Source organism: Adelges cooleyi, unplaced genomic scaffold (assembly GCF_023614345.1).
Source record: "Adelges cooleyi isolate 19-005CV unplaced genomic scaffold, UGA_ACOO_1.1 ACOO_flye_CR_arks_rails_tigmint_CR_PRNA_248, whole genome shotgun sequence".
NCBI classification, from domain to species: domain Eukaryota; kingdom Metazoa; phylum Arthropoda; class Insecta; order Hemiptera; family Adelgidae; genus Adelges; species Adelges cooleyi.
The window spans coordinates 84,390-96,778 of record NW_026095913.1 but is presented as its reverse complement, the minus strand read 5'-3'; the positions used below and the strand labels follow the sequence as shown (position 1 = coordinate 96,778).

General features: G+C 37.0%; 1 protein-coding gene across 4 annotated transcripts in view; it reads left to right on the top strand.

Annotated features, from left to right (window-relative positions):
- LOC126837363 (nuclear hormone receptor FTZ-F1-like) overlaps positions 1-12,389 on the top strand; it is a 68,958-nt gene that overhangs the window by 39,464 nt on the left and 17,105 nt on the right. For all 4 annotated transcript variants that reach the window (XM_050571252.1, XM_050571253.1, XM_050571255.1 and 1 more), the window contains exon 4: positions 7,171-7,548. In XM_050571252.1, the coding sequence (XP_050427209.1) occupies positions 7,171-7,548 (378 nt within the window). The remainder of the gene's footprint in view (positions 1-7,170; positions 7,549-12,389) is intronic.

The window sequence follows — 12,389 nt, the reverse complement described above, 5'->3', positions numbered from 1 at the left end:
AGTGTTGTACTATTGTTCCGTTGGCAAATCCCCGGCCCGCCGCTAGATATCTCTGCGGGTCCGAACGAGCTCACAGCCTCCCTTCCCGCCTGTCTCGCCCTGATCCACCACCTATCCCCCCATCCCGCCAAGTCTTCCAAGTAGAGGTCGTTTTTTTTTTTTTAAATTTGTCAACATTTTTTTTAGAGAAAACGTTTTCAAAAAAACAACCTTCTCGGAGGAAATATTCGGCGAGACAAAGCTGCGCATGATTCGGTTGGTTTTTTTTGTTATTTTTATTCTATTCGGCGTACAATAAAAATGTAAAGTTTTTAAGGTCAAATCCCACGCCATGTCTCTTCTCTCTCTGTATATATATATATATATTACATATATGTGTGCGATATGAATACCATATTACACGATTTAGAAAACTAGAATGCATATATATAATACTATTATTGCTAGTCCAAGACGCGTGTAGTGAATATATATATATTATACCCACAGTCTCTCTTTCGCTGTATATTAGTGTCTCTTTTGGTGATAACACACTGTGTGTGTGTGTGTGTAAAACGTTATTGAATGACCTTAAGCGCGACTATGTATTATATATATATATATATTTATATATTATGTGGTAGTATTATGTTATTAGGTTTCTATCGATTATGCCATTTGGCGGTTTTTCGTTAACACATAATATAGACATTGGACGTGTAATCCCGTGTTCATTCGGCGAGAATCCTTTGGCAGTTTGTTTAGTTCGTTTCGAACGATACTTGGAAATTTGCACAACCCTCCCGTTTTTATTTTTTGCAACTTCTCAACGCGTTTACCGTCGGTGCGTGCATATGCGATTGCCGTTTGTCTAACCTAGATACATAATAGCCATTCCAAAGCGTTTCACGTGAACTATGGACCTATCTGCGTGCTAGAGCTCATAAAATAAAAATAATAACACCAACAACAATAATAGTAAAAAGACTCGATAACAATCGATGGTTGGCCGTACCGTGCGTTTTTAATGCTTGCGGCTTTCGGTACATATATATAATATAATATACAAAAAAATAATAATAACTGTATACACTTGACATCAGTCGGGAGAGTTTGCATATTTTTTTTTTTTTTTTTTTTACAATCGGTCACCTAGTTCATACATTTTACGGCGTTTATTTTACTGGAGCGGTAAGTGTGAAATAGGCGGCTCGTGTGTTGTAAGTCCAAAATTGAATTGGTGACAAAAAAAAAAAAAAATAGTTATTTAAGAGTGTAGTAACGACCGTTACTACACTAAGTTAAGTTCTAAAAATGTTTGAGAATAACATCGCACTATGTTTAATGCATCGGATTTGATGTCCGTTTTTGCATCGGATATGTTATATCAATTTTGGAAGTATTACACGGTTTGATTATAACTTTTTGAAGTTCATAAACAAACTCTTGCGTTGTTCAAAACGCGAAATCTCTATACGGTAGATGGCGTGTACTACTAGTAGAACGTGTAAAATATTTTTTAAAAAAACAACGAAATCAAACAACCACAGTCATTTACAGTTGAGATACACAAAATTTCAATCGCCTATTTTTCTTTATAAAAACCCCTTTTACCGTTGACACGTTTTACTCGTGATATGGGTTAGCCGGAATTATTTTTACTTATCAACTGGGTGGCGACGGCGTAAAGATTTTGAAAAATGTCTTGGTGTGTAGCAACCTTTTTTGGGTTAGTCTAACTTGTTTTTCTTCGCTTTCGTTCGCCGTCACACGGTAACCTCGCTCGTACGCAATAGCTGTCTGAACATGTGTTTTTTTTTTTGCTTTTAATAGTCTTCTTGAAATATTTTATCTTTTGATTACATTTAATTGAATTTTAATACGACCGTCTGCACCGGTTGCACTTTTTTGCGCTTAATTAACTTAATAACCCCGATTGATTACAGAACAATTATTTGAAGAGTACATTTATTTGCATTGCGCTCAAAGAAAACGATCGCACGTGCACTTGTGTGTCACTGTAAAACTTGCGTAGGACTATAAAAAAAAAAAAATTACATTTTTATCGCTTCGGGGCCTAGTGTGTGTGTCGTTATTATATATATATATATATAATTTATGAATATGTGTGCTTATAACGTATGCATACGAGTGTGTGCACTGTGCAATGTGTTTTTGCCAATTTATCCTCACCACTCTCTCGTGCTCGTCTTGTCTACAAATTCGATTAACCGCACACACACACGTTATTTGTTTTTATCTATTATTGTTATTATTAACATTATTACAACCGATATTATTATCATCGATCGCGCTTTGGGCAAACATTGGGTATAATATATTGTGTTGTACGTATGTGTATTATACATAAAGTGTGTGTACATGTGTACACATAAATGTGTATGTGTTTGTTTTTCCTCTGACGACTGATAAGAAAATTAGAGCAAGCTCGGTTATCTAGGTCAGTAGGACGGCGTATGCCATAATCCGTACCGAATTAAATCTACTCCGAAGCTGAAATGATCTAGGCACGGCGGCGCTTGTTCAACAACCTACGCACACGTTATGCGGAGAATAAATAAAACAAATTTTGCAAATAATACATTTTTTTTTTTTATTAAACGCCACCGACGACCCGTCGTCGGCCGACACAAAGTGTTGATTTATATAAATGTATGTGTTTTTATTTATGATGTGTGTGTGTGTGCGCGCGTGCGAATATAGTAAGGCTGCTTAAAAATATGTGTGTGTTTGTATTTATATTTTTAGATCAAGCGCACATGGTTAACGCGAATAGGACCGTCCGTGGTGCTATCTGATTTTTTTTTTTAATCATGATTTGCAGTAGATATCTTAAATCATCAAAAATATAATATAAAACGAGTACAAATGTCGTTAATTGCCAAATTAAATCAATCAATTTATCATGACATGAACTTATCGATTTTTAACTACAGTGTATCCTGCACGGTAAAAATTAACATTTCTATTTATTATAAAACAAGCAGTATCTATTAATTAATATTAGCAAGTAAATTTCCAAAACTCTTTAGGCTTGAACGTTTTTACAAATGAAAAATGGTCGTTTTGCATTGAAAATTAATAAAATTAACAACGTTGGAATTTTGATGAATTCAAATAATATATCGCTGTGATTTATGACCGCTTGCACCAACTATACTTTACAGTTGAGGTTGTAAATGTAGTTCAACCTAAAGTTTATGGGCATTGTTAAACTACCCTTTAATTTTAAATATAATTGGTGCAAACGGCAAATAGAATCTAAATTATATTATTTAAAATCTACTACATTTTTTTTTTTAATACTAAATTATATTATTAAATAATTCAAACAGTTTTCAATCGATACTCTATAATAAGCAACCGATAAATTATTTTCATAATTTTTTATTCTTGTGTTTAATTAACAATGTTTTATTCTAAAACTATTAATATTTTAATCATTTATTATTATTGATTAAGATTTTGTTAAATTAAGCGTGGACGTTCTATCATGTTTGGCAGCCTTTTATATTTTTAATGGGAATACTGAGACATTTACTGTTCAGTACTAATAATACTATTTTATCATAGCGACTTGAAAAAATCGTTTGCACCCACGGCACTGTGGGAATTAGGTCGCGTTGACTTATAACATTATGTTTTAATTATTACTTTTTGAAAAAAAAAACACTATATTAAGCTCCACGAACCCTCCCTCGTAGTGAACCATCGTTTTATGAATAGGCTGATTTCTCGCATTTTGAATAACCCTCTTGCACCTGTTGTCAGACATCATCATGTGTTGTGCGCCGTCAGCATAATATTATATTATATTATGTATAGTAGTTAGATGGTGCTATCAGGTGACCGGTTGCTGTTGCTGCCGTGAGAGTGTGTGGGCGTTTGGGATGAATGAAGAGGGGTGAAATAAAAAAAAGGAATTCCCTTTATGAATAGCACAATAACAATAATAATATTATGTAAAAAAGCGGGGTCGGTTGATGAAAAACAATCGGGAGACCGGGTTTGTGTGGTTTGTCCGGGTGTGTTCTTCGGGCGACGGGGATGAAGAGATTTGATTATGGTTTATTTTTTCTCCCTTGGGAACTGGGTCAGTGGGATGTTGACAGTAAAATTAAAATAACGCCTTCAAAATGCGCGTCTAAGTACGGAAATGGCCGCACAACAATCGGGGTTTCATCAAGATCATAGAGAGAAGATTATCGTTTGTATAAAAAAAAAATATACACGTACAAAATACTGAGTTGGGCCAACTAAAATGATGGTTAATGTAGGGACACAATAAATGCCTAGTTGGAATAACTAAATACTGAGTTGGGCCAACTAAATGTTTAGTACAAGTTTCCAAAACGACTAGTGTACGTCACATTTAAGTGGCTTGTTTATAACAAAACGTTTTTGTTATTATTATTTTACCAGTTACGTTTACAACAAAAATAATGATTTTCGGCTAAAAACAAATAGCTTTTTACAATCATTTTGTTAAAATTTTCCAATATTGTCATATGGGGTAGTCCTTGTCTGATGTTCTTTTTATCCAGTTTACGCTTATGGGACGCGACCACTTGTCTATACACTATCGAAAGTATAAAAAAAAAAAACAATAGATTTCCATCATAATCGTTTGCATACTTTTATAAATAATAATTGTCCAACAAACGTTGTGTTATTGCTGGACAACTAAAACGAGTTTAGTGGATCATTAGCGGCCACGAACGCCTGTAATTTCTACCAAATCCACTGGTAGGTAATAATATAACGGTCGGTTTTCTAAAAATTCTGATGTAACCGCGAACACGAAACAAACCAGTATATTATCAGTTCAGGAGTTTCTCTACAACATGGTTAAAGGGTGGCCCTGGTGCTGGTCGCATGACATATGTCTTAAGTACTACCTGAGTATGGAAAATATCATACTTGGTCGTCGATTCCATAACACGAGCGTGTCACTGACGATATAAAAAAAAAAATGAAAAAAAAACTACCCCTTACAGACTATATTGATGACTATATATTGATGAAGTGCCGCCGGGGGACAAAAGTTTTATAATATTATGATTTTCATGGCGAATTTTCAAGTATCGTTCAAAATTAAAAAATCTGCGCACTATACCGTCGATGTGGAAATGACCGTTAGGTCATAGTATTAGTATTACAGTTCATAGATAATAATAACAATACCAACTTTACTAAAGAAACGCCTGTTTTGCCCTTTTGGGAAATGACCGACTGACGGTGTTCATTGGCAACTCGACTCGTACTTACAGATCTATGAAAACCTTCTTATTCGCTTACGAATACACGTTAAAAAAGAAAAAAAGATTAACATTTTTTTTTCTCTCGAAACAACGTTTTTAAAGCCTAAACGTGTATTAGCTAATTATAAAGACATAAACAGTATTGCAATTTTTTTTTTCTTTACTCTCCGACCGGTATATCGTAAAACGATGATGTACTACACAAAACGACGCGAATATCTGCCAAATAAAAAAAACTACTATTACGGTAATCGCTCATTTCGTTAATTACTTATGAGTTTTATTATTTAAAACCTGTTTATTTTGTCCTGTATTAATTAATAATAATAATAATATATATATTATGTGTTTATATATATAATAATATTACATTATAGTCAATTAAACATATATATTTAGAGACAACCTTGAGGGGAGACGCGTTCTCGTATCTTCGCTTTACCCCTCTCGGAGGCGCGAGTACATACATAATATTATGTATATATATATATACATAATATACACAACGGGCGCTAGTGTGTGTTGGTCTCATTGTGGACACAACACACACAGAATTGAAAGTAGGTCATTGAGATCCCCTCTACTCGCCCGCCTTACCCGGCGGACGCCGCCGCCGCCGCCGCCTCCTTCTCCACCTCCGCGCCGCAGTCGACCGCTATACCCGCCTCTTCCACAGTCGCCGTCGCCGCACAGCCATTACGCGTTTTGCCCCCACCCCGAGTCCGGCTCCGTCACTTTCACTTGTTTCAGCCGTTTCGGTGTGCCGTCCGTGTCAGTGTGTCTGTGTGTGTGGTATCCGATCTTACGGCCACGGCTAACTTGACTCTGCGCCGAAGTTTCGTACATGTGTTCGACGAGAACGCGCTCGGCCGGTCTCTCGTGTCCGCGAAAATAACTTACGATTTTCGTGTATTAATAAAATTTAAGAAAAAAAAATTATATTTATTTCGCTATTACCGTAATTTATATATATATATATATATATATTTTTTTACATTTTATTTTAATAACAACGTGTTATTAATCATACACTTACAACTTGAATTCGTGCGTGCACCGGAGAGTAAATTAAAATTGTAATTTTTTTTTTTTTTTAATTTTATTCGAAAACCAGAAAATTGTGGACTCGCGTTTTACCTACCGGCAGTGTTTTCATTCGGTCGGCCGCCGCGCGCGCCCATAATATCTGAGTACATAGTGTGTCGGCGTGCGTCCCCCACCGGTCCGGTGCGTGTGTGCGGCGAGCCGCAGAGCGATTGCGTTTCGTCGTCGTAGTCGCCCGATTCAGTCTCAGTGACGAAATCGGGCCGGCCGGGTTATTGTGCAAACGGGTCTCGCCGCTAACCAGTGTAATAGCCTAGGACATGACGAAAGCCGACAGCTAGCCCCCGCGTGCGCGTGCTGTCGTCTCGCCGCGTGCCGGTGTACAACACTGCAGTAGTAATAATAATAAGTATATAGTACCGTCCGCGTTCCGGGCGACCGACTGATATATATATTTTTTTGCGATTTTCAAAAATTAGTTAATTTAAATTTAATAAATTAACCGCGACATCGACCCCCCCGAGACCATCGGTAATGGTCTACCCGTCGTACTCGTGACACACGGTGAACGCATCTAGTGGGGCCCTACGGGCGGCCCCGTACGTACGTCATATGTTAGCAGCCGGCATGGATCACTCGGCCAGTTACCTATCACACTTCGGCCTCAGCCCGCCACAGGCGTCCGGCGACGACGGCGAGGACTCGCTGTACCAGCCGCCCGCGTCGTCGCCACCCCTTTACCAGCACCAGTACATGCCGCCCCAGCACCAGACGCCCACGTCCAGCGCTTACTCGATGATGGGCGGCGGCGCCAACCAGGGCTGCTATCAGCTGGATAACACAGCATATTTGTTCGGTTCTGCAGGTGGCAACGGCGGCGTGTCCGGTTCCATGGACGGACTCCAACAGTACATGACGGTCGGCGGCAGTGCGGCCGGCGGCGGCGCTTCTGTGTCCGCGGCCGCCATCAACCCGACGGCGTCCGCAGCCGCCGGTTCCGATATGCCCGACACCAAAGAGGGCATCGAGGAACTTTGCCCCGTGTGCGGCGACAAGGTGTCCGGTTACCATTACGGCTTGCTCACCTGCGAGTCGTGCAAAGGATTCTTCAAGCGAACCGTGCAAAACAAAAAGGTTTACACGTGCGTCGCCGAAAGGTCCTGTCACATAGACAAGACACAGCGGAAACGATGTCCGTTCTGTCGGTTCCAGAAATGCCTCGAAGTCGGCATGAAACTCGAAGGTCAGTGCTATTTATTTATTTAACAAAATTATTTTCCTTACACTAAGCAACTTATGTTATAATTTTTGAGAGCGAGCTTAAAATTATTTAAAAAAAATAGCTGTCGAGCCGACTTAAAAAAGCGTAGAACCCTACGAGAATAATCTACCATGTTGTGGCTTGAGCAGGACTTGAATACTTGATTCGCCCTTCTCAAAATCTCTGTGCTCGATAAACTTAATCTATTTCAATATACTTCCAACAGTCTTGACGTGGTATTTTCCGATATCCGAAATAGGTCCACCCGACGATATTAGAGGGAAAACTATCCGACCAGACTTACCAAAAGTCGAAAACCCGCTATCGACCGGAGGGGCTGGTTTCAAAAACCGTATTACACCGTAACCGTTAACCGCCTCAACAACTTGTCTACCGTCCGCTTTATATTAATTACTATTCGACAATGTAGTAAAAAAAAAGTTAAAAGAATTTCCTTATACCATATTCGATTGTCAAAGCCCGGCTAGTATATAAAGCTTGCTTGTTGATACTTCCCCTACACGGGTCGCGCCACGGTTCAATAATGTTTTATCGAAAAATTCGGTCCTGCGCAATGACCAAACCGGGTGTTTTTTCCATATCTGTATCGACCTATTGTAAATGTTTTTTTTGAAGTATTACAATTTTTTTTTATCCTTTAATATAAATTTATAATGTATGTAAGTATGGAGTTTAGTTTGAAACTCGACAGTTGTAGGTAATTTCTATACTCCGATCCCTTTCATACATACTTTAAGTGTGGCAACTAAATAAATAATTATTAATAACAAAATTCCTATAATTTTTTTTTAAAAATGAACCATTTTAAATGTCATTTCGGCTACCACCTACTAACTTAAATAATTTAACACTAACGGTCGCTACGACCCCTTTGCTGGTCGGAAATGCGGGCGCGACCAGAATTCATGTTTATTTTTTTATAGTCTTAATCTATAGGCTTTTAAGTGCACCATTTGTTTTATATAACGTCAACGTGTTGATGGAACCCTGGTCATAACTATGATGATGCGGGATGTGCTAAACTTTGTGAGTGAAACCAAAATAAAACCGCTAATTTGGCCGTTAAAATATTACAACTTCAGGTACTATCTGTTCAACATCTAACAGTGTTTGTATTTTATCTGATTGCTTTTGGGACCTAACCTAACCGGGCTTATTATTGGTGAGGCTACGTTAGGTTCGGTCAGGTTACGTCCCAAAAACCATAAGATAAACGCTGTTGGTAGTGAACATCTCTTTTTTTTTTTTTTTTTGGAACTTGAAAATTTACCCCAATGGAAGTCTGTCTAGATTATTATTCACTGTGGTCAGGCTAGGTCCATAAGTCACTGGCTAAGTCAAACACGACCGGTTTTAAACTGCCATAACTAGTTTACAATAGCTCGGATGCTATATCCCCCACCCCCCGCGCAATTTGGCAGTTAAAAAAACACAATATTATCATGACGTACGAGTCAATCATTTAAAATACATAATACATTTATGTATATATATATTTTTTTTTTTTTATCGGTACCATAGGATATAATAATATAAGGATAACACCGTATGTGTGTGTGTGTGTCTGCGTTAGTTATAATATATATTTTTTTTATAATATTGTGTTATTTTTATGGCGGCGGTGGTGGTGGCGTATCGATTAATGACTTGTATGCACGACGTCAGGTAACGACCCGCCATAATAATATAACAATAATAATAATAATAATAATAATGATAATATTGTTGTGGGCGTCCGTTACAACGCCACCGAAAAAAAAACACCTTAACTCTTTGACCTTATTGTTATACACGGGTAATATGATATACTGTCCGAAATTTCTTTTGGACGACCGCTTTCTTCTCTCATTTTATTTTTCCCACATGAAAATCGTTTGGCGGATCAGGACCGAACGAACGTCACGTATACGATAACTGGCATTATTTGGGTTTGAAATTCGGTCGTTGTCGCCGTCGTTCGGAGAGAAGTCCGTGCTTCGGCATATTGAAATTGTTTTTCGGTGGGGAAAAACATTTTTGGCTTGACAAATTATGTCCCAAAAGTAGTCAATACATATATAATGTGGTAGGAATAAATCGGTGACGAAAGCTCAACGCACATACATTATATAAAAAAAAAAAATAGTATGTACCACTCCTATCTGACAAAGCCAAAAACCGTCGGTCTGTGTAAAACAAATTTAGCTCTCTCTTCTTTTTCGACAGTGTACAAATTCGCAGGTTTTTTTTTTTTTTTTTAAAACGAATATTCGACAAATACAAAAACCTGTACTGTTTTGTAATGCACCGGTCGACGGTAATAAGCAACAATAATATTGCGGGAATATAGATACACGCAGAGAGATATAATAATAACGATAAAAAAAAAAAATAATAATGTATAATAAAAAAAACACGGTATTTCTGTTCCACCGACCGAATCCGTGTCAAGATCGTCAAGATTTCCTCAGTGTCTCCCCCTCCCCCTATCCTCTTCGCCGGCTTTCCATCATTCTTCCATGACATCATAGTATGATTTCTGTGCACAGCCGCTATATTATATTCTCTATATTATTATTTTTTATTACAAGGCGATTCGTCCCACCACCGCCGGCCCATAGTAGAACTCTATCGAATACATAATAGAAAAATACACATAATACTCGGTAACACCATATAATGCGATACATTATATTTATCATTATAATAATATTATATTTATGATACCTCGTCGTTTTGTTTAATGTAAAACCCATTCATAGCGGCCGCTCTTCGTCGCCCGTATTCCGTTTTACTACCTATACCATACACAACGAAACGTTTTAGAAATATTTTACAATATCCTTTTGACTAGAAAACAAACCGGCGATTGAACATAAATTATGGGTTTTATTGGACTATGCACACCAAAAATCAACTAAATGTTTGTTATTCCTTTAAAAAATGTAGGCTTATTGTGGGTTGGGTTTATGTGTACCAAAAGAAAAGTTTTTACCAACTCTGAATTTATTATAGAATATACGATGACTTCCTCTTGCCTTACTTTCCAAATTGCTCGTTTATAGTAGGTGGTACCTCGCCTGACATCAAAGTATGAAATCAATATATTTTCAAATCGATCGTGAGAACTTTTTTAAAACACACTGTTTGCCCCCATAAAGAGTAGAAAATATTTTAATAACATTTTTACGATATTTAAAAAATACATTTTTTTTAGTTGTACGAGTTGGCTTTTGCTCTCCGCTTCTCTTAAAAAATGGCATTTAATCCACCGCCGTTTAATATATACAAACGTACATTTATTTTAAATTAAAAAACTAATTAAAAAAAATCGGTTCAGTAGAAAAACATTATCGTTACTGACTACAAATACATATTGTTGTAAATCCAACATCCCTCTGCTCAGCGTCAAAGCTAAAATTATTTAATAAAACAAATTATACCGTCCTTTAACCATACCACCACTTTGTTAAAAATGCCTTATACACTTGAAATAAATTAACTGTATATTTATTATGGTTTCTCAACCAAAACCTCGATCAATATTCGCTTTGGGTACTTGGCTAGCTTTCGGAAACGGACTTAACCTTTGAGCGTGAAATGACACGATTAGGGTGCGAGTCAGGTCGGGTTTGTGAGTCGGACAAAGTTATAAGAGAGGTTAGGTTAAACCCCATATTTTTGGTTAAATAACATAAGCTGGCTTAGAACAAATTATAAAATCTGTATTTTTTTTTTCTAAAATCAAAGTTCCTTTAAAAAGTACAAAAATTCCCTCTGGTCCCGCCGGTTAAAGGAAATCATTATTATAGTTATCACATAGAAATGTGGTGACTGGAATTAACCTAAATATTAATCCGCTACGACCTCTAGAATAGTTGTTGCTGTAGGCATTGCTATATTTTTTTTGTACATTAAATAATTATTTATACCTATCTATATATATATATATATAATATATATATATATATATATGTACATATAGTCGTTATGTCAATGCTGTAGCTTATTAATCTGCGAAGCATCGCCAGCGTTGTTATTTGTGTACAACGATATCATCGGACGACGAAGTGTATTTTATAACAATATGAAAATATATTGCTGTGGAATAATAGTGATAATAATCCATAATGTGAACCGCCCGCAATCTGGATCATTTGATCTTTTTCTGCCTCTCCGACACAATACTACTCATTTTTTTATTTTCAATATAAAATACGAAAAACAAAAATTGTTTACACTTACTTCCGTTTTATGATTTACCCTCTCCATTGAAACCGGCTGCCGGCGTTCCGTGTGTGACACAGCCAACTATTGCGGCGTTCGGAAATCCTGTTGCCGCATCTTTTTCAATGCATATTTCAACATTATTATTATCATTATCGTTTCTGTTATTACAATGTAATAATATCGTATAATACCTATATCAAAAATTGTTGCCTATGTAGGGCGACAGATGTTAACCGCCGATTGTACGCCAACTATCGTAATAAATAATTAACCAGAAAATCTGCATATTTTTCGTTCGCTCGCCGTTTGTATAGTGTACAATAATAATTGTCGGGCAGCAATAGTTTTCCAAGGGCAAATACATGTCGCACTAGCAGCATTTAGTCGAGTCACCTACGTAGATTTAACACGGTTTAGTCGAATCAATCAAAATTTCGGCCATCCCTATTATAGCGTGTACGAATTTAAAGTTTGCTGTAGGATAGGGCGGATCAGGTTAGACGAAGGGTTAAGTTATTAGGTCAAGTAATGTGAAACGGAGTCGGGTTGGGTTAGAATAAGTCGGTCGAATGCAAAATATCAATAAAATTTGG